The 24,462-nt window shown below is 46.1% G+C and overlaps 13 protein-coding genes across 13 annotated transcripts; 8 read left to right on the forward strand and 5 right to left on the reverse strand.

Moving 5' to 3' along the window:
• The first annotated feature begins 917 nt into the window (after nt 1-917).
• Nucleotides 918-1,281, forward strand: AGABI2DRAFT_138057 (hypothetical protein). Its single transcript, XM_006463664.1, has 2 exons — nt 918-1,168; nt 1,235-1,281. The coding sequence occupies exon 1, from the start codon at nt 935-937 to the stop codon at nt 1,097-1,099; it is 165 nt and encodes a 54-aa protein (XP_006463727.1). The 5' UTR covers nt 918-934; the 3' UTR covers nt 1,100-1,168; nt 1,235-1,281.
• A 73-nt stretch (nt 1,282-1,354) lies between these two features.
• Nucleotides 1,355-2,265, reverse strand: AGABI2DRAFT_194475 (hypothetical protein). Its single transcript, XM_006463665.1, has 3 exons — nt 1,923-2,265; nt 1,729-1,859; nt 1,355-1,671 (listed from the first exon to the last, which is right to left on the reverse strand). Exons 1-3 carry the CDS (start codon nt 2,080-2,082, stop codon nt 1,435-1,437), a joined length of 528 nt encoding a protein of 175 aa, XP_006463728.1. The 5' UTR covers nt 2,083-2,265; the 3' UTR covers nt 1,355-1,434.
• Nucleotides 2,266-2,700: 435 nt separating this feature from the next.
• On the forward strand, nt 2,701-3,188 carry AGABI2DRAFT_75211 (40S ribosomal protein S26; the record flags this gene model as incomplete). The annotated part of the gene is made up of 3 exons (XM_006463666.1): nt 2,701-2,863; nt 2,925-2,990; nt 3,046-3,188. Coding segments are annotated over 3 exons (372 nt in total), but the record flags the coding sequence as incomplete, so codon positions are not given.
• A 1,241-nt stretch (nt 3,189-4,429) lies between these two features.
• AGABI2DRAFT_74659 (hypothetical protein) lies at nt 4,430-5,214 on the reverse strand (the record flags this gene model as incomplete). Its single annotated transcript, XM_006463667.1, has 4 exons — nt 4,430-4,835; nt 4,910-4,976; nt 5,045-5,062; nt 5,163-5,214. The coding sequence occupies 4 exons, from the start codon at nt 5,212-5,214 to the stop codon at nt 4,430-4,432; spliced, it is 543 nt and encodes a 180-aa protein (XP_006463730.1).
• A 1,704-nt stretch (nt 5,215-6,918) lies between these two features.
• Nucleotides 6,919-8,885, forward strand: AGABI2DRAFT_208652 (hypothetical protein). The gene is made up of 7 exons (XM_006463668.1): nt 6,919-7,055; nt 7,116-7,182; nt 7,234-7,357; nt 7,412-7,657; nt 7,716-7,895; nt 7,949-8,614; nt 8,667-8,885. Exons 1-7 carry the CDS (start codon nt 7,022-7,024, stop codon nt 8,676-8,678), a joined length of 1,329 nt encoding a protein of 442 aa, XP_006463731.1. The 5' UTR covers nt 6,919-7,021; the 3' UTR covers nt 8,679-8,885.
• A 1,655-nt stretch (nt 8,886-10,540) lies between these two features.
• Nucleotides 10,541-10,871, forward strand: AGABI2DRAFT_138061 (hypothetical protein; the record flags this gene model as incomplete). Its single annotated transcript, XM_006463669.1, has 2 exons — nt 10,541-10,758; nt 10,816-10,871. Coding segments are annotated over exons 1-2 (182 nt in total), but the record flags the coding sequence as incomplete, so codon positions are not given.
• Nucleotides 10,872-11,735: 864 nt separating this feature from the next.
• AGABI2DRAFT_194478 (hypothetical protein) lies at nt 11,736-14,139 on the reverse strand. The gene is made up of 10 exons (XM_006463670.1): nt 13,700-14,139; nt 13,632-13,642; nt 13,516-13,573; nt 13,033-13,454; nt 12,871-12,968; nt 12,729-12,812; nt 12,496-12,669; nt 12,272-12,435; nt 11,884-12,217; nt 11,736-11,826 (listed from the first exon to the last, which is right to left on the reverse strand). The coding sequence occupies exons 1-9, from the start codon at nt 13,785-13,787 to the stop codon at nt 12,063-12,065; spliced, it is 1,254 nt and encodes a 417-aa protein (XP_006463733.1). The 5' UTR covers nt 13,788-14,139; the 3' UTR covers nt 11,736-11,826; nt 11,884-12,062.
• Nucleotides 14,140-14,348: 209 nt separating this feature from the next.
• On the reverse strand, nt 14,349-15,098 carry AGABI2DRAFT_74704 (hypothetical protein; the record flags this gene model as incomplete). Its single annotated transcript, XM_006463671.1, has 3 exons — nt 14,349-14,495; nt 14,556-14,899; nt 14,960-15,098. Coding segments are annotated over 3 exons (630 nt in total), but the record flags the coding sequence as incomplete, so codon positions are not given.
• A 3,081-nt stretch (nt 15,099-18,179) lies between these two features.
• AGABI2DRAFT_138063 (hypothetical protein) lies at nt 18,180-18,958 on the forward strand. The gene is made up of 3 exons (XM_006463672.1): nt 18,180-18,467; nt 18,529-18,690; nt 18,744-18,958. Exons 1-3 carry the CDS (start codon nt 18,338-18,340, stop codon nt 18,788-18,790), a joined length of 339 nt encoding a protein of 112 aa, XP_006463735.1. The 5' UTR covers nt 18,180-18,337; the 3' UTR covers nt 18,791-18,958.
• Nucleotides 18,959-20,026: 1,068 nt separating this feature from the next.
• AGABI2DRAFT_120540 (hypothetical protein) lies at nt 20,027-20,473 on the forward strand (the record flags this gene model as incomplete). The annotated part of the gene is made up of 3 exons (XM_006463673.1): nt 20,027-20,141; nt 20,198-20,365; nt 20,430-20,473. 3 exons carry the CDS (start codon nt 20,027-20,029, stop codon nt 20,471-20,473), a joined length of 327 nt encoding a protein of 108 aa, XP_006463736.1.
• A 189-nt stretch (nt 20,474-20,662) lies between these two features.
• AGABI2DRAFT_74579 (hypothetical protein) lies at nt 20,663-21,877 on the reverse strand (the record flags this gene model as incomplete). The annotated part of the gene is made up of 1 exon (XM_006463674.1): nt 20,663-21,877. The coding sequence occupies one exon, from the start codon at nt 21,875-21,877 to the stop codon at nt 20,663-20,665; it is 1,215 nt and encodes a 404-aa protein (XP_006463737.1).
• A 58-nt stretch (nt 21,878-21,935) lies between these two features.
• On the forward strand, nt 21,936-22,786 carry AGABI2DRAFT_179993 (hypothetical protein). The gene is made up of 3 exons (XM_006463675.1): nt 21,936-22,190; nt 22,250-22,658; nt 22,712-22,786. Exons 1-2 carry the CDS (start codon nt 21,946-21,948, stop codon nt 22,644-22,646), a joined length of 642 nt encoding a protein of 213 aa, XP_006463738.1. The 5' UTR covers nt 21,936-21,945; the 3' UTR covers nt 22,647-22,658; nt 22,712-22,786.
• Nucleotides 22,787-23,291: 505 nt separating this feature from the next.
• AGABI2DRAFT_225671 (hypothetical protein) lies at nt 23,292-24,219 on the forward strand (the record flags this gene model as incomplete). Its single annotated transcript, XM_006463676.1, has 2 exons — nt 23,292-23,396; nt 23,455-24,219. A coding segment is annotated over exon 2 (642 nt), but the record flags the coding sequence as incomplete, so codon positions are not given.
• Between the last annotated feature and the right edge of the window lie 243 nt (nt 24,220-24,462).

A 24,462-nucleotide genomic window follows, 5' to 3' on the forward strand; every position in this document is an offset into this window, starting at 1 on the left:
CTCGGAATCATTTCCGTCATCTGTCAATTCAATCACGGAATCGGCTGACGAGGAGCTAGAAGAAGGAGGGGATGATTCGGAGTCGCTATCCTCCTTAGGCGGCGCCGACCATTTGAGTTTTCGGGCAGCTTTTTTGTTCGCGAGATCTATGACTCGTTTTGGAATGGTGCTAAGAGCGAAGTAGGGATTGTATGCTCCTAGAAAAGATGATGTACCTACCTTACGCCCCCAGATTTGTAGCCAACATTGTTTCGAGGTGGCTGATCAACATCCATATGATGTTCTTCCGTTTCATCGTCATTTCCACTATCTTCTGAAAGTGGGTCCTGAACAATCTGGAGAGCAGGATTCAAATATGTCCGTCGAGGTTGCACTGACGATTTCTTCGGCGGAGCCGCATGATGGCCGAGCTCACCACGTTTGTCCATTCTTCGTTCAATTTTCTGTTGAGCTTCATGCTCATCATCTTGGTGTTGCCATAATGGTTTGGGAGAATTTGTCGATTTGAGGATCTCGATAGGTGGACGTTTTCTGGGTGTTGTTGTCATACGACTGATGTTTAAACTTTGAGGTTGGTTTGAAGGATTCCACATAAGAGGGGCGGCGGATGCGGCTTTGCGTCCTGAGCTTAATTATAGGTACGTGTACGCTTACTGTAAACAAAGGCTGTAGACACTTACCTGGGCCACGTAGGATGGGTGGCGCGGATATATAATTTGGATTACGGTGTGGTGTCTGCTGCGATTCATTGAGTGAGTAGTTCGGTCAGTGTGCGGTCATTTAATCTAACACACCGTGTAGAGTCCGACTCCTTGGAGTTGGTTTGGCAAACCAATCCGGTCCTGATTAGACATCGGCTCTTCTCTCCTCGGCGCTGGTTGGCGGTGTGACAACGAAGGAGTCGACGATGACCCCGCCGCATGATATTCTAATGATGCGCGGGTTCGATTTTGAGAGGACGCGCTGTTGCCCGGGCCACTTCTATAAGGTCTTCTTTGGCCTTCTATGGGTAATGGAAAATCTGCTGGGAAAGATCCACGCGATTGACTCTCATACGACGCAGTTGATTCCTGTTGCCTGTCATTTCCACTTGAAGTAGCCTTAGATGTAGCATCCCAATCCTGCAATCGACTCGTACGTCGCCCATCAGTTGATTTGGAAGGACGACCTGTCGAATTTAAGTAAAATACGTATCAGCGTTGGATATCTGTTTGGATTGAGGAAAGCAGCCAACTTTGTCGACTCATTTCGCTCCCACAATCACAGTCAATGAAGGAAGATAATCAACCGTAGATGAAAGAAGTTAAGAGTGGAAGCGTTTGCCATGATCAGAAGCGCATACAGCATTCGTGGGAAATCGTTCCTCCTGATCTAAAAAAGGTACAATATGTTCTACTTAAAGTATCTAAGTACTGATACATGTATAAACTAGAATTACAAGAGTTGCAAGTCCTGCGCTATATAACCAATGGAGCCTCCTTGAACAATGAGAGACGGAGCAAAGGGTTGATTAATCGGACTAGCCGCGATAAGTTCATTGGAACTGTGTTGTAGTGATTCTTGGTTGACGACATCCATACTGCCGTGGGCTGGGTGTCCGAAGATGCCTCCGACAGCGCCAGTTGCAGCGAAGAGACCCTCTGCACTCTTTTCGCTTGAGCAGGTAAGTCTCTACCGAATAAATGGCATCAGTAAATTGTCAAGTCTAGGGTAGCATGACAATCTTACCGTCCCACTGCTCGAAACGGACGGCAGGGCATAGCAGTTTTGCGATCCAGAGCATTGGCTTAGGGTAATCGTCCAAGCAGCACCTTGACACTTTGCCAAGATCTGGCTACCAAGACATGCAACTTGACCATCTATACAATGGTAGGAATATTGAGCCCACAGATATATCAAAGGTAAGAAAATCCATAACATACCATTACAGTGATCAGCTGTCTTCAAGGACTTGAAGTATCTATTCAATGCTTGGGCTTCTTCACCATTTTGTAAAAGAGTGTTTGCCTCAAGCAAGGTTGGAGCAGCCATCGTCGCGATCATAAACCAGAACAGAGAAACCAACACGGCTTTGCACATCATGTTCTATAAATTGGGAGGCGTGAGCTGAATTACTTGGAGGTCGTGAAGTCGTGTCGGAAGTATGCGTCTACGAGCACCTGGCTCAAAATGTATGCCAGAAAAGAGAAGCGTAAAAAAGGAAGATACAGAAGGAGAGGCTAGGTCAACCGGCCAATAAACAGAAGCCTTTGACCCATAGCGCGCTTTATAAGGAGACATAGAACAAAAGAGCGCATTGAAGCGGTAACAGCGGTAACTAACAGTGTTTACCATTGTTCTTCGGTAAGTATTCCAGGGGTCAGCTCCGGGAATACAATACATTCACGGTGATCTCAACACCGGTTCTGACCCGTGTGAACGGAGATATCCGAAATTGGATGCTTAGTGTATCGTTCTCACCGCCCTCGTCGCCGTCAAGCACATCGCCTCTCGACCTCCCAGGACAAAATGGTGCGCATTCACCTATTCCATCGCATCCAGATGACCATTTCGCACCCATCCATACCAATTTTCCGTCACCTTGCTCCAGAATCAAGTTGGATGCGTGATTTGGACTCTGGATGTCGATTGTCTGACCACACGAGTGTGCTAATGATGATTTTGCTATTCTTTCTATCTGTGTAGACCAAGAAAAGAAGAAATGGCGGTCGCAACAAGAAAGGCCGCGGCCACGTTAAATTCATGCGCTGCTCCAACTGCTCTCGCTGTGTAGGGAAGGACAAAGCTATCAAGCGCTTCACAGTGAGGAACATGGTCGAGAGTGCTGCCGTCAGGGATATCAACGAAGCCAGCGTGTATCCCGGTATGTAGCCCTGTCCTTTCATTAGGAAAACTGAAGTCTGATCACATTTATCTTTTTTCAGAATACGTCATTCCCAAACTGTATATCAAAATCGCGTACTGTGTATCGTGCGCGATTCACTCGCATGGTGAGTGATCCTGTCGTGAACTACCTCAACATAAATCTGAGACAAGTTCTTTCAGTTGTCCGTGTCCGTTCTCGTGAGGGGCGTCGTAACCGTGCCCCTCCCCCTCGTATCCGTTGGAAGGATGGAAAGAAGGTCAACCCTGCAGTTGCTGCCGCAGAAGACGCAAAGGCTGCTGCTGCCGGTGGGGCCAAGGCATAGATTGTACTTTTTCTATACCACAAAATTGTACCGTCCTTTCGCACTGCATTGCATTCTCAAACGCCTCATCTTGAGTAATCTGAAATATCGCAGAGGTATCGCTAAATGAAGGTGTATCGGAAAAACATCCTGTCAATACGGCTATTGAAAACGACAGGGCTATTACTTATGTATTAGTACACGCAGAATGTAACAATGTCGACAACAAAACTGCAGCACGACCACACAACGACCGCGACAATAACAGCGAAAGAAACGCATTTCACAGAACAGAAAGCAATAAATGAACACGACACGACAAATCACAAACACTTTAAGGGTTCGAATAAGGAGCTTAAGCGATAGGCATATAGCAACTGTTCCTCAACCAAAGAAGGCTACTCATCGTCTTCAACGATTTCATCCATAGCCTCCTGGGTCTTCTTGGCTTTTGAAGCCGGCTTGGCCTTTTTCGAGGGAGGTTTATTTGAAGCTTTAGAGTTTGGAGCGCGCTGTGAAGACGGTGGTCAACGAATAAGCCAGCCGGAAGTAAAATGAAATCGGTGTACCTTGCGCTTCTTGCCGTTACTGTCTTCGCCCGCATCTTCCTTTGTTCCGTCGTCCATAGTGGCTTCTTCCTCTGGCTTAGCCTATTTATAAGAAAGTTGAATCAGCATATAAAGCAAGCCAGCCAAGTGGAAGAACAAACAGCCTTGGATGTTGTAGCCCTCTTGGAGGCGGGCTTGGTTTTCTTTTCGGGCTTTTCAGTGCTCTTCTGAACCTTTTCGGCGGCTTTCTTAGCAGGAGCTTTTTTCTTGGGTTTTTCCTCCACAGGCTCTTCGGTCTCTTCTCCACTGGCAACGTCGGCGGCTTCTTTGGGTTCTTCTTCTACAGATTCTTCATCATCTGTGACCTGTGATATCCGATCAGTCAGTGATGGGAAGAGAAGAATAAAAGAGACGCATTTACCTTTTTCTTTGGAGCGCGCTTCTTAGGTGCAGGCTTTTCCTTGTCAGCAGCTTTCTTCGCGGGAGCACGCTTAGCTTTGGGTTTCTCTGTATCATCGCCCTCCGCAACCTCAGCAGCAGCAGCTTTCTATGAGCATGGTTCAAAATCGGAGTACGGTCTCGACAACGGAACTCGGGTACCTTGGAACGAGGTTTGGTAACCTTTTTCGGTTCTTCTCCTTCTCCCTCTTCAGCTTTCTGCGAATAAGCGAAACCTGGGTCAGATACACAGGCCCTGCATTTATGGAATGAGGTTCATACCTTTTTGGTGGCTCTAGCCTTCTTGGGTTTCTCTGTGACCTCACCTTCACCGTCTTCGTCAGCGTCGGCCTTCTTAGCCGCCTTCTTGGTGACCTTTTTCTTGGGTTTCTCTTCAGCCTCTTCCTCCTCGTCTTCTTCTTCATCGTCGTCTTCATCTTTCTTGGCGGCCTTCTTTGTAGCTGCTTTCCTCTTGGGCTTTTCCTCTTCTTCGCCCTCAGGTTTTCTGGCGCTGTCGGGAATGTCGGCATCCGCGACATGGCCTTCATCCCATGCAGCGGACACTTTGGCTTTATCTTCGTCGTTTAGCTCGTCATAGCCATCAATTTCAGTAGCCTCGCCAATGCTTTTCTTGACATTGTCAAGAATTTTGGGAGTGACGCAACCCCAATGCCTCCACGAGCTGATGAATATGAAAAGAAGATCATTGTCAGGAAATGTGGCGTCAGAAAGGGAGTCAAAAAGATAAGTACGTACAAATTATGGTTGCCTTTGAACTCCACCAAGGTGCCAAAGCGAAAATCACCCTTGGTAATAACAGTTCCTAGAGGTAGAGAGGGACATGCCGGTCAGTGTTGAGAAGAAGGAAAGAGGAAAGGGGGGGTAGCGGACCTGCGCATGGTTTGGGGCCTGAAAACGAACATGAACCAAGGATCAGTACCGAGTTTGGGATAAACAAACGACAATGAGCCATTTGTCAAAGTTTCAACAACTGGAAAAATAAGCTGACCTTTGCATTTTGAGCGGGCAGAAGGAGCATATTCAAGACGGTAGCCAGACATGGCGAGGAGGATTGTGGGGAGAGGAGGGAGAAAAAGAAGGATGGCTGGATTGACGCGACTTGACCAAAGTGAATCCTGGTTGCATAAACCTTTGAAAGTCCGCTGCCACCTACGCATGGACCACTTTTTCGTTTCCTCCTCCCTCTTCCATCCGCGTCTCCTCTCTTTACTGCTGGAATCCAGTCATTGGTCTCTCTCTGTTTCTCCAAATCTTCTTTGGATTTTTTTACGAGGCAATTTGCAGAGCCATGACCGTGGAAGTCACGACTCGATTAAGATTCTCGCGCTTGGTTTGTTTGTTGATCATGCTGATCATCTATACATTTGCCACCGGAAAAAATAATTTGTTTTCCACTAGCAAGGGCTGGGGCATAGGCCCATTCTCATCCGAGCTGTCACCTCAGTCCCCAATGCCGCGCAAATTGGCAGCTATCCTCGTCATCGTGGGAATCACCCATTTGAATAAGTGTGGTCATGTCTAAATGCTCTTGTCGCACCAGATTCTCATATCACCCAAGAATAGTAGGGTCCACTGCCTGTGCCGCGCCCTTCTACGACCCGAGTCAGAAGATTGAGTGACATGCTCATACTTCTATTTGGTTCTCACTATGGCTGTCCTCCCCTTACGTCCAAGTATATTGGACGTGAGCGCGTTAATGAAGACAAAAGAGCTCTGAAAATCCTTGCCTTTTCGGGGCAACTTAGGCGTACTGGATTACCCTGTCAGCAATTGCCGTGATCACGAGCGCGGACACAGGTATTTAATCGTTGCCAATTTGTCGACCCTTTTTTTCGTTCAGATAGGACGCTTGGTGGGGCATCATGCATCACGGGTCATTCTGGGGCTGCGCATGTCGGCTTCGCTTGCTCTCACACGCAAAAAATAACTCTACGTCTTGGTTTCTTCTACTGAGATGCCGTGTTGCCTTTTATTCGGAGGCTGCTCGACCTGCTCTCTTCATTCCTTGACCATCCCTAAGTGTGGTAATTCCCCCTGCTCCCTCTCTTCACCCGAAACATCGATGGCGCTAGAGGCTAGATACACGGGTGGCCCCAGGCCACCCGTTGACAGACGTTCAAACGCAAGGGACGACTTGGACGATTTCAATCCAAGTCCTATCAGCAATCTGGCTGAACGCCTCGTCACTGTCGCTCTCTCAGGTAACTTTGTTAACGATACCGCCCAGCTTCATGTATCTGATACGACGCCCTCCCCTGCTGCGCTTTAGACCCTGACACGGAACAGAAGTGGCAACATGCAACGCAACTTCATTACCCATGTCACGAATCTTTTTCAACAAGACGCTCGCCTTCTATAGATTCCCGCATACCATTCTTTGGACCTCGCGAACCACGTAGACGTTCAAGATTTAGTCCTATAACGCCCCACACACCCAGAACTCCTTACACTCCCTTCACACCAGATACACCGGAATTAGAAACACCAAATGACGATGATCCCGGACCCAGACCACAGCCACAGAACCAGAAGCTCGATTATCACGATTCCATCCCAGCTTGGGAGCATAGGATCACGCCGTTCCCCTTGTGGAAGTATCCGATCGAAACTACACCTTCGAATGATCATCATCACATCGCGGAGTTGAGCAATTCAAGGGTACACGAGGAAAAAATCACGGCCCCTTCCCGTGTATTTCGACCTGCTGAAACTTTGCAAGATGGCGGGAGATCAAGCTCAGATTCAACTGATCCGGATGAGATTTTGTCACGTTCCCCGTCATTTGAGTCTACTCATGCCATACCTCGAAATGGGTCCCTTCGTCCGAGGCTCTCAATTGTAACCCAGATGTCTCATAGCCGAGATAGCACTACCTACAAAGGTGAGCTCAGGCACCATAACATGTCTTCTGTTCAATCTTTCCGACTAAATTTACCCATAGGTATTCCAGCCCCGGTGCCGACTGTTTCCTTATCCTCAAACAATTTGCATACTCGTGCTGAGCCTATGTATATTCCTCTCATATATCAATTGCCCTACCGTCCCTCACAGATTAATAGCTCACCTATCCAAGATCTGGCGCAAAGATTGACGACGGACATTCTATTGGACAAGTGTAAATATCGGGTCCTTCTCCGCTACAGAGGAGATGAGGCGCTGCAAATCTTAGATTGTCTACAAGTCGTTAGTTTATTTATTCTTTTCATTTAATCTAGTATTAATTCTACTTCCAACTAGCTTCTAGATTCCCCTACACTCAGCGGGGCCGATAGAGCTGTCATACTCAAAGCTTTAACTCGACTTTCTGTTTACTCGGGGGAGTATCCTCGTCGCTTCAAGCTTCGTGATGTTGAAACCCTCGGAAACGACGCTGTCGATGAGGGGCGTTATGGAAATGTTTGGAAGGCCCTGGTTCATAATCAAGAGGTCTGCCTCAAGGTTTTGCGGACGTACCAGCGTATGCCCACCAAACCGCTCTTAAAGGTTAGTCCCACTCCACCTTTTGGTCTATCTTGTACTGAATACTTGCGAAAATTAATAGATGCTTTCCCATGAGGCGCTTTTATGGGGACAATTATCACATCCTAATATCCTCCCCTTTTATGGTATTTATATCAACGAGGTCAGGAGAAATAGATTTGGCCTCGTTTCTCCTTGGATGGAGAATGGGAACGTCGTGAATTACTTGAAGCACAATCCTGATGTTTCTCGACTTCCTTTGGTGAGATATCTCCTTAGTTTAACATCCCAACAACACTGATGTATAGAACACAGATTCACGACATCGCTAGTGGTCTCCAGTACTTGCACAGCCTAAATGTTGTTCACGGCGATATCAAAGGTAACAACATCCTAGTCACGCCTAATGGTCGTGCCTGTCTCGCCGACTTTGGTCTTTCCACTCTCCTCGGTGACAACATCCTCGATTGGTCGTCATTAGGTTCCGAAGCCGACCATGGTGGAGGAACAACTCGCTGGAAAGCACCCGAACTTGTTTTTCAAGAAGCTGAAAACATGGATAGCAAACCCACATCTGCATCAGACGTCTATTCTCTCGCATGTGCCGCATACGAAATTCTCACTGGTCAAATCCCATTTTTTGAAATTAAAGGAAGTGAGGCTGTTATTTTGAGATTGTTTAGATCTCGAGAACAGCCTAGTCGTCCAACACCGGAAAAATCTTCAAAAGAATTGACGGATGATGTTTGGATTCTTTTGGAGTGTTGTTGGACTCATGAACCGGAAGAGAGGCCGAGTGTTGGAGAGATACTTGAACGACTCGAGGGAATGATGACTCCTGAGCAAATTCGGAGTTTGCGAAATGGTGGAGATGGCGCATGTGGGCCGGGCTCTGTGTTGTCGTCTTCTGCTTTTCGGCAGTCGTTTAAGAAAGGAGACTATGAACTTTCTAGCGAGGAAGTGGTGAAAGTCATATCTATGGTTCGTCTTTGATCGTGTTCTTACAGGATTCAATAGCTGATTCGTCTTCTAGGTCTCCGTATGATCCTCTCACTCATTATACATAATATTTCTTACTTAACATCTCATATCAACAAGCTATCATCCATCGCAGCATCTTTCGAATTGTACTCGACGTCATTTTTTCGGATACCTTCTACTACCTCAGTTGCTTTTTTTCTACATACATTTAACATTGAATCACTCAAACATGGTCCAACGAAACAGATTGCACACAAATACCATTTCTTTGTACCCATATATTGTAAGGAGTTGAATTTTTGAGGGTAAGTATGTCCACAGATACTTACCCAACTATGTTCGACCTTTCTGACAAAGGCAAAACAAAATCAAGATGTTGGCTCGTGCACTAGAACACCGTCAAAGTCATCCACACGTACGTAGTACAAATATCACCTCCGTACCTGTTCCGTCGCGTGAACATTCTTGGTGGAGTCGTCTGGTATTGGTGACTTTCAACGCCGAGTTCAAGGATGTTCTGTGCAATGATGCTATGGTTTTTTGGAAAACACTCAGTATCAGATTTGTTCTTTTACGAGTCTCGATGCGAGTACTAACAGACAAAAGTTGCAAGATACTGTAACAATCCCTCTGTAGATTACACTGCCATAGTCGAAATTTCTATGCTTAAAACATCTTCGGGAATCCTTGAAGACTTCTAGCATAGACATCCTTCAAGGGAGGATAAGATAGCTCCTGGTCACCGTCTCAGATTCCATCATCATCATCATCATCATCACCCTCACCCATCGAATCGTCCATTCCACCTTCCAGATTCCCACCCTGCCAAGACATTGCTCCTGACTTTGGTCCAGAAGAATGCTTCCAGGGTCGCCAGGGTTCCCGGACAGTATCCCTGGTACGCTTCTTGAAGCCAGCCTCATCCTTTTCTAGTTCATCGCCCATTTCCCGTACTTGATTGTGGATATAGTCGGCAAGCTGACAAAGGAAGACAAAGAGCTTAAGGAAATTTGGAAAAAACCGTAAGTTGAAAACGGTGGTGGTGGGTCGTATGCTCTGATTAATAGGCATTAGTAAATAAGACAAAAGTGGAAGAAGGAAAGAACGCACGACACGTTTATTGGCCCATTTCGACGAATACAATCTAAAATTATTTCCTACCAACAACGCACCATAAATCCGGTGGCTTTCAAATCCCAGCGCGCGGCGCTGGTGCTGTGCAGAACATAAATCATAACAAATTTGCTGTACGGCAGCCTCTTTATCTTGAAACTTCGCTTCGAATACGAACGTTGCTAGCATGTCGTGCCTTCGGTGTGATTCTGCGGAAAAGACGTGGGCATTGGGTAACCCCCAGACGAGATCGTTAAAGCCAGAGGGAAACGGCGACCAAACGACCGCATCGGCTTTCACTGTGCCCGGAGGCACTGCCGGATGACACATTTCTTGTTCAGTCCTCAAAAGTGGGTCAGCAATATTGGGTTACATTACTGGCATGATACCTACCGGTAAACAACCATTGCTGATTCGTCGTCATATTCTCTATACCTCGTATCAAATGCTTGTCGTATTAGAGCATCGATGGGAGTCCGAAGATCCATTTCCGACATGCTTTCAAAACCAGCGTAAGCAAGGACATGGTCTCGCCACAAGAAAAAGAACGGTTGTTTCAGGAGCGCAATATTGTGAGGGTCGTCGGGGGAAAAACAACCGTCGGAAAATACAATAGGGTGGCCTAAAACCCGAGACGACCACTGAATGAACTACCGAGGTAGCTCAGCTGATAATGTCAGACACTTTAACATCGCCATACCTCAAGGTCGTTGACGGTATTCGGAAGTTTGACGTTGTCGTAGATCCTAGTCAAATTCACATCCTTAAAAAGATCCCCACTGCAGACGAAATTATTTTCTTTCATTGCTATGTCAAACGCCGCGTTAGGATCCCTTGTCTTGGTCAAATTACTTAGTATAGGAGTAGTGCATATGCGTACGCAGAAGCATGCTGACGCCTAGATGATGTGCCCCTGCCTCCGAATAAACAGCAAATATGATATAGAAAAGGAGCAAACGACCTACGACGTAGTGGGCCTGGGCGCAATTGAGATGGCGGGTGAGGTAAACTGGGAGGGTGTGGAGAATGTACTGACAAGGAGAATAACAATCTTTGGGCAAGTTCGGCAATTCAAACACAATACGTACGATAGATCTGATGACACTGTTTTAGCTCTCTTTGGATCTGGCGGGGAAGACATCCTAACTGAAAGAAAGAGGGTAGGTAATATACAACGGAAGTTGCCGCGCCCAACATCCAGTAGAGTAGCGCGAAACGGAGCCAAACATATGCTGCTAATATAACCACGAGTCGCGCCGTTTGCAGCAATGATGTCCCCCTTTTCCTCATAACACGGTTTCTTTAACCCGCTTACCACACCCTTGTACCGTGCTACATTAATTACGATCGTGTTTGTGATCATGATCATGAGTATCGTGCAGGTTATGTGTTTAAAATCCCCTAACTTGACCCAAAGATAGTCACCCCGCCAGTGCATTAAAACTAGGCGATATTAATTGCCGAGCTTAACATACCAACCCTCTCTTCACCTGTAGAGGAAGCCGCATGGCGAAATTGGAAACGTCCAGATTCATCAAGTGTTCAGTTGTAGCAGTGGCATCCCATTGAATGTACCATCCTAGATCCTTCGCTGGAGAAATTCGGCTGTCAATCAGTAGCATCAATCAAGTATACTTTACCGATGCTACCAAATTGGAAAATATCTGCCTTTCTTGTAGCACGGTGACGCCACGCAGTTGGACATGAGAAGAAGCTAGTTCGAAGCTCTATAAATCAGAAAATCCCAATTTTTTTTCTTGTCTTCGCCGCCTCAACCACCATGGTCACGTCTTATTACCTTCCACTTAATCGAACAAGTCTCCTCCTCCTCCACCCTCAACAAACCAACCCCAAGCAAAGACCAATAGTAGTACAAATCACGACCAAAATGGCAAACGAAAGAGTCATTGACGAAATGACGCAATTCTACCTCTCGCACAAGGATATCACCGTTCGCGTTTTCCTGATACCCTATTAAACATGTGGACCTTACATGGTATGGCAATAGAAAGCGATAGAGAACCTGTTATGCGCGCATATATCTACTCCAGTCCCACGACAAGTAGAGATTGAAGGCGATGGATTCGTCCTTCGAGGATGTGAGATATACTCAATCTACCAAAAGCTTTTGGAGTTCTAAAACTCGGTATCGTCAGCTCATAAGCCATGGTCATATGGTCGTACCATCTCAATCGAGTGGGGAGATCAAATTTTACAGCCTGCGGATGATAAATGGACTTTCGTTATCCATGTAAAAAAATGTTAGAAGTAGTTCGTTCTGCTTCCAAGTAGATCAATTCATCGTGTTATGGGTCTCATAAGACTACATGAGCTTTCAGAATAAACCATTTTGAGCACCAGACGTGGGCGCTAAACATTTCTCAACGAGTAAACTGTCTGTCCAACCATTGCCGTTGTTGGTTGGGGTCTCGCTAAGAACGTAGTTAGTGAGGAAATTGCCTGCACCCCAGCCAACGAAGCCCAAGTAGACTGTAATCGAGTTGTATTAGTAGAATATACAACATTTGAGGGAACAAGACTTACCATCGGAGTTGGCGGCCTGATAAGCAACCTGTTGACACATGAATTGTACACATGAATCGGTATTTCCACCACCGGTCTCGGTATTGATAGCTTGACGTTTATTTTCGCGTAACCAGTCGGCAAGAGGTGCCCATGCGCGGTCAATATTGTTCGTCGTACATTCACTAGGAAAAAATTATTAATGAACAAAGCCCTCATAAATGCATCTTGAGTGTACGACTTACGGATGAGTGCCGGAATTATCACTGTCGAGATATTTGTGAACATCGAAAATCAAATTGTCCGTAGATCCGTTGGGGTTCGTCACTTTTTGTAATGCGGCTGCAGAACCATTAGAGACAAAGGTTTCTGCTGATGTCCAGTTATTGCCAGGAAGGAGGATAAGCTGGGTCGTTGCACTATCACCATTTTTCAATATGAATTTCGACCTTGTAACAGTTAATGGAGAGATACTTACCCGGCTTCGCGGATGGCAGTTACAACCTCTTGAACAGATTGAGCCCAAGCATTGATATCGGGAACATCGTGCGGTTCATTCATACTGTCACAAGAGAAGTTTAGATGCGTTGGTTAAATTGTATGGGGGGCAATTTACGTACACTCCAAACATGATTCTTTCTTCTGATGCATATTTGCTGGCGATCGCTGACCACAAGGCAGCAAATTCATCATTGGTAGGTCCACCTTGTCCGATTATCTGTTACGCGTTTGATAATCAGTAAACATAATAGTAAAGGCAGCTATGAGAAATCCGAACTTACGCCTCTATCCCACCTCGCGTAATTATGAATATCAATGATACAAAATGCACCTGTATTCAGACAAGCCTGCACAAGGTCATCATACTTAGCCAAGTTAGCAGCAACAATTGGTCCACCCTCGACGTCACCGGTCAAGAATTGCCAACCGACGGGTAAACGGAATGTATTAAACCCATCATCATTGACGAAGTGTTGCATTTGTCCTTCGCCATCATGACCATAGTATTTAGTCAAAGGGGGCCAAGCGGCACTAGCTGTGCATGAACCATCGCCATTACATCCGAAGTCGAATCCAGCGATATTGACACCGGTAAACTTGAGTTTACCGTTACCGGTGGCTACGGGCGGCCTAGTGGTAGTGGTGGGTGCCGGTGATGTTACAGTGGACGTAGGAGCTTCGCCTGGGATACATTGGGAATAAACTGATGAAACAAGGTGGTAAGCAAATCCAAAATGATTGGCAGATAAAATGAAGGGGCGTACAGTCATTAAGAGGAGTGCAGACTGAACCAGAAACACAAGTCGTATCGCCTGTCCAACCCTAGAAAAGATACATGTGTGAATGTTTTTCTTCTGGGGAATAATGTCTGGGTACTCACAGTTCCACCACCTAGTTAAAACCGAGCATCAGCCTCTTGCCAAACCAAGTTTCTCGAAACACACATACATTGTTGCCAAACTGCAGCCTGACCACGTACGGCCAACGCTGAGGTCAAAACAAAACCAGAAATTTGCAAAAGTTTCCTCGACATCATTCGTGCGGCTCGGTTACGTGGAAGGTACTTTCTAAAACCCGTATTCCTTGTCACCACGCGCTACTTATATAAATCCCCAGGATTTCTCATCGAGTCTGATATAAACAAGCGAATGATCTTATGACCTGGCCAACGACACCTTCGTTACTACTTCCGAAGAGTTTCCGCTTAGCGAACTCGTGCCGCACTCGGTTGGCCAAAGGGTGAGAACGGCAGTGTAGTATATCAAGTGTGCAAGTTTACACGATGCAGGTAAATCTTCGCCTTATTTTCGGGATGTATATGTTGTTCAGAGATTAGCATGTCGATCCTCAGATACCAGATCTCAGGCGCGGGGAGTCCTCCAATGGGAGAAATGGCGGTTTTCGTTTATTTGTAGATTCGCCACGCGTACTGCGACTTCCTCTCAGACTTTACTGCGCCTTCCGTCGAGTGTTTTCCGGTAGAACTTGCAGAAATAGGTTTTACGACGAAAGTCTGTTGCGAGCCACCGATTTTTCCACTTTCAAGATTAATTTAACTGTGTGTAAGTAGTAGAAGCGAGCTCTATTGGATTGTCACTTACTTCGATGGACAAGTGGAGGTTCGACGAGTATGATATTCTGAGAGTTCACGAACAAGACATTCGAGCAACGGGATATCGGCTTTAGTCACATTTCCCGATATCGGCGACCATATCTTCCTCTGTTGGTAAGCCCATTTCCACTTCTTGAAATCGTCATCACGTTATAAAACGAATCAAATGATTTAGATAGAGCATCTACACACCAGAAACAAGACTAATTCTTTATCCGTGGGTAAAACAGTTGTCCATTCTTCGCATAACGGGTCTTGATGGCTCAGACAAAAGATACGGTAGGAGTCCAGCGCATAGGTACCAGCTCCGGGTAGGTGAGATATTGCAGTCGGAGGATATTTCTCCGCGAGACGTCGTGATCTTGTACCACCCTTTCGAGAGCGCTTCGTGGGCGAGACAACGGGTCGTGAAGGACGAAGATCATATTCAACGGGTGGATCGTAATGGTATACTCTTGACATCTCGATCAAACGTTTGGAACGAATGTTATGCGTTCCAAGGGCCCGGATATGATTCCTCAGTTCTTCAGGATCAGCTAAGTAATAGAGAAGCAGTTAAACACCGTCTATCAATCAACAGTCGTAAGAAAACATACCGTTTGACAAAGCCAATGGAGTCTCCCATTTTTCTAATAACCTCCAGAACACAGGAATAGCAACCTTTCCGGTAGTCTTGTTGAGCAACGTCACAGCTACGAGGAGTTTCCAAGGATCATGGGCAACAGACTCTACGACCGATACCGATGAGTTCCCAATGGAACTGTTTATTTTCGGTAACCAGACGAGGGAATACCTTGGATGAGTGTTGGTTTAAGACGAGCAAGTTGTTGATAAAGATAGGCGAATTCACAGAAGTACAAAAGAAATAAGGGCTCTGTTGAGGGAAGTCGATCGTCAGGTGGTGAGATAGTCTGGTGATTTTCCTCCGATGACTCGGTTGAGGATTGGTTTTGAACCTCATGTGTGGTAATTTGTTCGAAAAACTTTGAGCCTTTTTTGGGCGGAGAGAAATAAGGGGAGAGCATCTTTCGGTAGCGAAGGAAACCTCCTGGGAGTTCCATTCAATTAAATGTCACGTGAAAAAGCGTGACATTACAAGTCGCGCGACGCGCAGAATTGGAACGCGACGAAGGCAACTGGATGAGGTCCCCTGATCCTAATAACGACGATTTTTCGCTTTTTCTTTCCGTCAAACAACTTTCGCTGATGATCGCGTCTTCTTGGCTGTCATACTATCAAATCAGCTTGACTGTGCCTACCTCAAAGCAAATCTCGTTCTAACCCCTGAGAAGGGTGTTGTTGCCTGTGGCCTATAGCAATGTAAAGTGGGTTTAAAGGATTTTTGAAAGAAAGAGGCACGGTGCTGACATTCTATTTGTGTCACAGATTCTGATAAAGTGCTAACTGTCGCTCATCTGATGTGTTCCTCACTGCCCAGTGGCAATGATTAAACTGTAGGCTTCAAGGGTTTAAGCGCTTGAGCTGTGTCCGGGACTCCTTAATGGCTGACCTTATCGAAGGATCACCGCCGTTAACAGTGATTCAATTCACATCCTGCAAAAGTGTATCAACCCACTTTACGACTCAGATCGCAGAGCCATGCGGGCACCTGTAGTCAAGCACTGGTCGACTGGTTCTCCAGAGTCCCTCTCACGTTTTCTTTAGAATCCGGATTTTTGCGTCCTGCGGCCTCTCACCCGCTGAGCTACACCAATCTCTCTTTGACTTGAATTCATGGATCAGCTCGCCAATCTCCCTTGGAATGCGGGTCCGAGTCTCCAGTACGAGAGCGAATGACTTTATCAGCGTTTCAAATTCTAAAGATCTTCCTGGCCCAACTCTGGAAGCTTTTTGACCATTGCTTGGCAAAAACCGACCGCTCATCACGCCAGAAAGATTTCAGGTACAGGGATACTCATCGACACTGCGCGTGTACTTCTGGGATCCAGTCAACCTTCTGTTCCTCAGCTAATCACACCACATAACAGCTAGCTCGACATCTATTGGACTCCAATTCAGCCAATGTTATCCGATGTTGACATCCCGGTACTATTCTACGTTTATGGAGGTTTTATTTCTCAAGACCGAAACCGTTCTCTGACGCTTGTCGCAAGACAGAGGTTCACAGTAATTTTTAACTATACCCGCGCTGGAATTCAAGTACCAGATGCGGACGGAGGATATTTTGAATGTAATCGAACAAACGTCCAATCATAAATCTCACTTTGATCCCGCTCTGGTCCGACTTTCGCAAGAAAATCAACGATGTCCTCTTGATGTCAGGTCCCTACCACTTCCCGTCAGTCATGGATCAACTACTGTTCGAAGCGTATTATGGCACTGAAAAAAATGCCAGAGAACAATCTCCCCTCTCACTTCTCCTCAACTGGCTCGACATTAAGCCAAAGGAAGGTTTACCGAAGATCTGATTAGTCGAAGCTCAATACGAGCCAGAGTGGGTTCTCGACATAGGTGTCGACTATCAGAGGGTTTGGAATGGTCTTAGGGTGAAACTGCCGATGGTTGCTGGTAAAGGACGTAATCCTGTCCGTCTATTTTGTTTGCTGTGGAGTGGAGAAGGAGACTAGTGGGGTGTGGAGCCTGCGGCGTGAATGTGGAAAGATTCGTTGTGAAGGTGAGGTTGTATTCGATTTTTAGCGTGTACGGTTAATTTGCGATTAACGGCGTACCTTCCGTAGGATCGGTGTTACCTAGCGGGCTTAGTGCGGGAAGTGGAGCAGATAACACGAAACACGCGATAGAACATGAGTCTTCGGGATGCCACCAACAGAGGTTTCGTTCATAATTCAACTTCACACCTAATCATTTTGTTCGAAGGTGGGCGTTATGCGGATCCTATCAGCAATATTACCAAAGCCTTTAGCTGTTCATGGACGCAGGTGTGACTCTTAATCCACGAACGTGCACTGTATCGACTTCAGGTGCATTAATTGCGGAAATAAGTGGACTCGTCGGACTTGAGTTTCCAAACTGGAAGTTACTCAGTATACAAAACGTCATCGTTCTTTATTTTATTTTTCTCGCTTGGGGATTCCCGAAGAGACGAGTCGAATTATTCAGTATGACTCTCCCGCGGGATAGCTTTCTCGTCCCCCAATGATTTTATTCTGAAATTCATCAACGGTGAAAACCTTTGGGACTACACGCACTATTTTTACCCGATGTTTATAAACTTGGCAAGAGAAAAATAAAACGCACTATTTCATAGTTCTAGCTCGATCATGTGAGGGACCTTTCCCTTAGGCTTTTTTTCTCTTCCAGAGATTGGAATCTTCGTTTACGAATTGATTCAATGTTAAAGGTCACAGTAGTCAGTTCTGGATCTCCTTTTTTCTTAACAGTAAATTTACAAGTTGTTTCAGAGCTGAATTGGTGTTTCCTGATACCCGCGCTGATTATGACGACTGAGATTACTGCACGTAAAACGGTTGGTTTACTCATGCTCCATAGACGGTCACCTGGCAAGGTTAATGTTATTTCGCCGCCATTGAATTGAAAGCATGTTGGCCTTTTGGTGTTTTTCTCGCCAAGCAAAAAATAAATTCGGGGTCCAGAAGAGTTTCATCTCTTCGAATTCGCCGGAGAGTTCCATGGAAGATTTACGAGGTTTGGCACCATTCACCAATCAACTCGATCGTCGCCTCAAGTTTTGACAGTTCTGATGCAATCGGGCAGCTAGCCATAATTCGGTTACCCACTCCTACTCATGTCGCTCACTCCAAGTTAGTTAGTACATGTGGTAAAGGCATTTGTTTTACCAAGAAAAATTGTGTCGTAATTACACCACACCTATACCTCACCGTAGAGTCGAGTTCTATCTAGATCAGGGAGCTCTGTCGTTCTATAAAAGCGTCAGCATATTCAGCTCCTAATTCCCATTGCAAAGCATCCTTCGTCGTTGTTTTACAAACCTCATAAGCTATCACCCAGCTATACACATTCTTCCACTCGAAATGTACTCTAAACTCGCTCTCTTCGTCGCTTCCGCTTTCGCTCTCGGTGCCGTCGCTGCTCCCGGTGGTGAACCAGCTCCCTCTACTGGGGGTCAAAATTCTCAATGCGATGTTGGAAAAATCGACTGCTGTTAGTCATTTATTGCATCTCATCAACTACTAGAAAATCTGACAATAGTTGCTTTTTGAAGGTGAATCCACTCAAGATGTCAAGTCCTCAGCCGTTCAGAATCTCGCTGGCTTGCTCGGTATTGACCTTGGAGGTATTACTGGTATAGTCGGTGTCAACTGTGGCATTCTCGGCGGCAGCAGCTGTTCCGCTCAACCCGTTTGCTGCACCGGCAACAGTTTCCGTAAGTTTTTTGGTAGTGCACGATTGAATATACTAATATATTTATATTATCAGATGGCCTCATTGTCGTTGGCTGCTCCCCCATCAACGTCAGCCTCTAAGTTTGGTTGGATTTGATTTGAGGCAATGGTTGTTGTATAGTTGTGATACGCTGTTTCTAATACCTTTCTGGATCGTGTTGTACATATAGTGCTGTGTGAATAGTACTATCTATTGGAATTTCATCGGGATCTCGCGACTTGAATGATCGCAACTCGATGGTCGATGACATTAAGAAGAACATTAAACGCCTTGGTGACTCTGCCTTGCCCCCTTCACACCTCCATCATGCTTCAATACCTGCATTAATTTCCATTTCGCATGGATTCATTGTAGACATAAATGGATTCGGAATTGAGTTTTCAGACCAAAATACACTTAGTCTAATACCGAACGCTATCATTCTTCTCGTTCTTTTGTCCTTTTCGCTCGACGACTCGGTTATTCAAAAACAATCGCCTGCGGGCCGCTTTTCCCCTTCCGGGCAAATTCTATTTCGCCGGCATTCCCTAATGTCATGGACCTCACGCTAGGACCTGCTAGGACTCGGAATTCATCAGTCACCCTGTTGATGCGAAGATGATGACAATAGGTGGTATAACATCAGAATATCTAGAGAGGATCGATTATGCCTTATACCATAGTGCCAATTGTCGGTAAAGACAAATTTTCATATAGATATACAAAAGACGGTGAATTATAAGAACAGATGCTTGGGATGTTATAACACAATTATCGGTGAGATAGAGTTGAAGCGGTGTCTTCGGTATGAAGGAGGGGCTCATTTTTCGTAGAATGTTCTCAGTTCTTTTGTTCTTTGCGGCATAGCCTGGACTATGCCGCAAAGAACATAAACTATTCCGACTCCAATGGGGCCGGCAAGCAATCTTGATATCAGAACGATATCAGAACGCCGGTCTAAAAATACCATATTATTTCTTAAAACAGATTGTCAAATATTGCATCTCATCCATCATTCATGATCAGTGTATTATAAATCGGATGGGAGTCGTTTCTACTGCCTTCATATATACTAGTTTCAAGCACGGGAACTGGAGACAAAGGCGACACTTTCTAATCTGACTTCGGCATGTTTTATTTACAACGTATCTCTGATGCGACTCTGATGTGACCTTGCACCTATCCTATGGAAACCCGAGCCCGCGTGAGTGCAACTCGTATTTGCCATAGCACCCGTGTTTCATTTATATCAAGGATCCGGTATGATCTCGTTTTATAAAAGAGTCAACCTCTTCAGCTCATTCGTTACCGTTGTGTTACTACCACCTCACTCGAAAATGTACTCCAAATTCGCTCTCTCCGTCGTTTCCGCTTTCGCTCTTATCACTGCTGTCGCAGCTTCACCTACTGGTGACATTGATTCCACATGCGATGTTGGCACATTCTACTGCTGTTCGTGTTCAATCGCGCCTTTTTCATTTTCAAACCTCACACGTTTATTTTTGAAGGTCATGGCGTCCAAGATGCCCACACCTCGACCGTCACTAAAATCGCTTTGTTGCTCCACATTGACCTTGGGAATGTTACTGGTCCAGTCGGTCTCTCCTGCCGTGACGATATCGATAGTAGCAGCTGCACTGATACTCAGCCTCTTTGCTGCACTGGTGAAAACTTCTGTGAGTTTCTTGTCATAGACATGGTAGTGTTTTAATGAGAATACTGATATATGCGTGTTATCAGTGGAAGGCATCATCGTTGCTGGCTGCTCCCCCATCAGCCTCTAGGTTATTGCGTTGTATCTAACTTGAGGCAACGTTTTCTGGATAATCGTGACGCGGTGTTTCTAATACCCTCGTGAACCGCTGTTGTAGATATAGTGCTATGAGAATAGTAGCTATTGAAATTTGATCGGAATCCAGCACTCGCCGGCCTAGGATGTCATACTTATCTAGCAATAGCCCCGAATCTCGCCACTACGTTTGTGTCTGTAACTTCTGCAAGACACTCGTCAAACGCTCCTTCCTCAACGGGATCCACAACACCTCGCCACCGCTTCCTGAACCACCCTGTGCAGAAACAATGAGACCGTGATCCCTAAATTCACCTAAAAGTGCACGAAGAGCTGTATCATTTGTCGCAACGAAATCGCCACGAGCAAGATTGAACAGCGCATCATAGCCTATCGCGGTGGCCTGCAGATCTACTCCCTGTCCTTCCTTCTCAATGCCCGGTCCATCTTCAATAGCTTCCAGTTGTCGGTTTGCGAGTAGGGTAAATAATTTTTGAGCCTTTTGCGTGACTGAGGCTAGAATGTGAAGGGCTGCGGTCTCGGATATATTGGTTGTGCCGCCTCCAGGGAGGGCGGGATTGAGAGTCGAAGCAAGGTTGGATGTGAAACCGACTCTTTTGCGTGAACCACCTCCATGAGCGGATGTGAGGGATGTCCGATCAATGTTGGCCAATTCGAAATCGTAAGGAGCCAATGAAGTTAGATCATGATATATCCACGAGAATCCTCGGGGAGTAGTTGCGCCTCCAAATGAGGTTGATTTACGGGAGATACATTCGGACGAAGACCATATCAGTGGAGAATTGATATGGTCTATTGAAGCGATGATGTGAATGTTTGGCGTCAGCGCTAAGAGCGAGAGAATAGACTTTACACGGGGGGCGCGCATTACAGGAGAATCAATGTTGTGAATGACGATATATAAATGGGAATTCCCCTTTTCAGAAAAGTGACTGGATAGCATTTGAGCTTGCTTTTCAGGTGTCAAAGAAGTCATTCCGAGATCCTGGACTTCTGGTATATTATCAATTTGACTGAAAAGGTCTTTGATAGCAAAGTCGGGTAGGAAACCGTTGGCGACGACGACGTGCCCCTTTTTGGAACAAAAGTGTGTAGCAAAGTGGTTGAGAAGTTGGCGCTTGGAGCCATATCCAAAGCATAGAATGTTGAATCCTTCCTGCAGTTCGATCATAAATCGCGAAAAGAGGGCATTCTGAATTGTCGGCGCTGAAATTGCTGGTTGCGGTGCTCTGAGCCTGGGACTCGCTGCGGCGATGGAGGCATTATATTCTTCTGCGGTGAGAGGAAGAACGAGGTTGGAAAAGACGCTGGAGGATGTGCGCGGGTTTGCGGCTGAATAGGCAAAGTAGGCGTCGAAGGATGTGGGAACGAGAGGCATGCTGACATAAGCACCTGTTCTGAAGTTTGTTGCTTTGTTGCTTCAGAATTTCTTCCCCATTGCGCACCATGAATATCTTCAGTAGAGCCCCGCTGGCGCCGCCCTCCGCTATCCGACACGGCGTGAGCATTGTTCGCAAGATTTTAACGGAGACAGACTGTTCCAATGGCCTCAGCACCTCCGAGATCTACCAACTCGCCCTCCAGCATCCCATTCCAGAAGGCTACAGGGGCGACGACCGCTTTGACCCAGACAAACCCCACCTCGGACCGACCCGACCACCACACAATGAGCATCCAGTCCGTTCGAAAGCGTACGTGGCTATAATTACCATCTTACACGTCGACATTCGTTCATTCGGCTCCTTCACAGATTCTTGAAAGCACACGTTATGCCGGTACTGCTAGAACAACAGGAAGTTCACAAAGTGGTCGTCGACCGCCAAATCACAGAGCCAATTTTTGCAAAAGGGAAAAAGGGAAAAATCTCAAAGACGCCAACCAAACCCACGGCAGGCGCCTCTCCAGCAAACCCTATTACTATCAAGGCTTGGGTCTGGATGCCTAAACTTCTTCAGCCACCACCAAAGAAAACAAAAGAGGAAATTCAGGAAGAAGCTGATGAACCTTTCGGTGCTGCCGTCGGAGTCGGAGACGATTTTTCTCATTTGAGCAAAAGAAGACAGGCTAGGAGGGAAGAAAAGATAATGCGAGATTTGAAAACTATGCGCCGGCTTCAGGCGCAGAAGGAACAGCGACAGAGTTCATGATATTTATAGACGGTGAGTTGAGTCCTTGTCCTGTGCCAGTGAAATCAAACTCACTTCCTCGGCAGCACCACCATTATCGATGTTTAGAATAATTTAATATTCCCAAGCTATAGCCCACTTCAAAATATATCCTTTTACACGTATTTGTTCTTTTTCCGCATACGATTTCCATCTCATGAGATATTTTTCGGTGCTGATATGCTGTTCATGTCGCGAACTCTTACAAAGTAAGTGTCAACTCATCCTGAGACTAAAGTTTTCTCACTGTCAGTCGCCAGCGATGGAGCTATGGACTTCAAAGATGCGCTTGAGCAGTGCTCTGGGACTGAATGATTGACTCGCATTCCCGCTATTAGCCTGCATCTGCATCCTGCAAAAAATACCTCCTTTTGGATTCGGATCGTCAGGTCATACGGACGCCTGTAATCAAGTGCCGGCCCCTTTGTGCATCCTTTTGTCATGCTACTCATTACTAAGAGATACTTGCCCAACCCCTGACTCAACTGAGCTCCGCCATCCTTGCTTTAACCTGAACTCATGGATCAGCTCACGGATATCCCTTGGAATGTGAGCCCGAGACTTACTCGGGATCCCAGTACGTGGGGCAATGGCTATGGCCGACATCTATATCTTAACCATTTTCGTGACACAGCACTGGAAGCTTTTCGACCATTGCTTGAGAAAAACCGATCGCTCATCACTGAGATTGCCAAAAAGACCTTCAAGTATGGAGATACTGATCGACACTTCGTGCGTACTTGCCTTAATCGAATCAAAGTTGCGAGCCTCAAATAGTTACATCATAAAGCTCGACATCTATTGGCCTCCTGTTCAGCCAACGTCATCCAATGGTAAAACTCCGATACTATTCTATGTGTACGGGGGAGGTTTCGTTGCCGGAGATCGCAACAGCCTTCCGCCGTTTGATCTCATGTTAAGCTCCCTTGGTGCTTTCTTCGCAAGACGAGGATTCATCACGATCATTCCTGACTATCAACTCGCTCCGGAGTTCAAGTACCCAACGCCTGTTGAGGACATTCTGAATGCGATCAAGTGGACGCTCAATCATGGATCGGAGCTCACAACGCCGACTACAGTTGACCCAGACCTCGATTCGTTGACTCTAGCAGGGCATTCGACTGGAGCAGTTCATATCGCAACGTTAATCCTTCATCCCACTTTGATTCCACTCGAGTCGGACCTACGCAAGAAAATCAAAGGTGTCGTCTTGATGTCAAGCCCCTACCATTTCCCACCAATTACGGAAAATCAAGTCTTTGTGGCGTACTATGGCACAGAAAAATATGCGAGGGAAAAATCTCCCCTTTCACTTCTCCTCAATTGGATCGACACAAATCCAAAGGAAAGCTTACCGAATATCTTATTAGTCGAAGCGCAATACGAGCCAGACTGGATTTTCGACATGGGTGTCGACTATCAGAAAGTTTTGGAATGGCATTTAGGTGAAGCTGTGCCGATGATTATTGGTAAAAGACATAATCACATCAGTCTAATTTGTTCGCCGTCGAGCGGAGAAGGAGAAGAATGGGGTGTGGAAACTGTGGAGTGGATATGGAAGAACCTGAAGGTGAGGCATAGTTCCATACATTCAAATTTCTAGCGTGTACGACTAACAGCGCATTATTGTCAGGGTGTGTCGGCGGTAGGTAGTGGGATTAGTGCGGGGAGTGGAGCAGACACCACGAAACATGCGACAGACGATGAGTGTTCGGAATGTCACCAACGGAGGAATCGTTCATTCACAGTTCAACTTGGCACGGAATCGGTTTCTTCAAAGGTGGGCGTTATGCGGACT

Source organism: Agaricus bisporus (genome assembly GCF_000300575.1).
Source record: "Agaricus bisporus var. bisporus H97 unplaced genomic scaffold AGABI2scaffold_9, whole genome shotgun sequence".
In the NCBI taxonomy this organism is placed as follows: Eukaryota; Fungi; Basidiomycota; class Agaricomycetes; order Agaricales; family Agaricaceae; genus Agaricus; species Agaricus bisporus.

Bases quoted from the DNA above. Each gene is read 5' to 3' on its own strand.
- AGABI2DRAFT_194478 (XM_006463670.1), bottom strand. From the start codon at position 13,787: ATGATGTCGAGGAAACTTTTGCAAATTTCTGGTTTTGTTTTGACCTCA. The intron at 13,455-13,515 runs GTACGCCCCTTC...TTGTTTCATCAG, and splicing joins CTGCACTCCTCTTAATGACT to TTTATTCCCAATGTATCCCA. The intron at 12,218-12,271 runs GTAAGTCTTGTT...ACTCGATTACAG, and splicing joins TCAGGCCGCCAACTCCGATG to TCTACTTGGGCTTCGTTGGC.
- AGABI2DRAFT_194475 (XM_006463665.1), bottom strand. From the start codon at position 2,082: ATGATGTGCAAAGCCGTGTTGGTTTCTCTGTTCTGGTTTATGATCGCG. The intron at 1,860-1,922 runs GTATGTTATGGA...ACCATTGTATAG, and splicing joins GACAGCTGATCACTGTAATG to ATGGTCAAGTTGCATGTCTT. The intron at 1,672-1,728 runs GTAAGATTGTCA...TTTATTCGGTAG, and splicing joins CCGTTTCGAGCAGTGGGACG to AGACTTACCTGCTCAAGCGA.
- AGABI2DRAFT_208652 (XM_006463668.1), top strand. From the start codon at position 7,022: ATGTCTCATAGCCGAGATAGCACTACCTACAAAG. The intron at 7,056-7,115 runs GTGAGCTCAGGC...ATTTACCCATAG, and splicing joins AGATAGCACTACCTACAAAG to GTATTCCAGCCCCGGTGCCG. The intron at 7,358-7,411 runs GTTAGTTTATTT...ACTTCCAACTAG, and splicing joins TCTTAGATTGTCTACAAGTC to CTTCTAGATTCCCCTACACT.
- AGABI2DRAFT_138063 (XM_006463672.1), top strand. From the start codon at position 18,338: ATGTACTCTAAACTCGCTCTCTTCGTCGCTTCCGCTTTCGCTCTCGGT. The intron at 18,468-18,528 runs GTTAGTCATTTA...TGCTTTTTGAAG, and splicing joins TGTTGGAAAAATCGACTGCT to GTGAATCCACTCAAGATGTC. The intron at 18,691-18,743 runs GTAAGTTTTTTG...TTATATTATCAG, and splicing joins CTGCACCGGCAACAGTTTCC to ATGGCCTCATTGTCGTTGGC.
- AGABI2DRAFT_138057 (XM_006463664.1), top strand. From the start codon at position 935: ATGCGCGGGTTCGATTTTGAGAGGACGCGCTGTTGCCCGGGCCACTTC.
- AGABI2DRAFT_179993 (XM_006463675.1), top strand. From the start codon at position 21,946: ATGAATATCTTCAGTAGAGCCCCGCTGGCGCCGCCCTCCGCTATCCGA. The intron at 22,191-22,249 runs GTACGTGGCTAT...GCTCCTTCACAG, and splicing joins CATCCAGTCCGTTCGAAAGC to ATTCTTGAAAGCACACGTTA.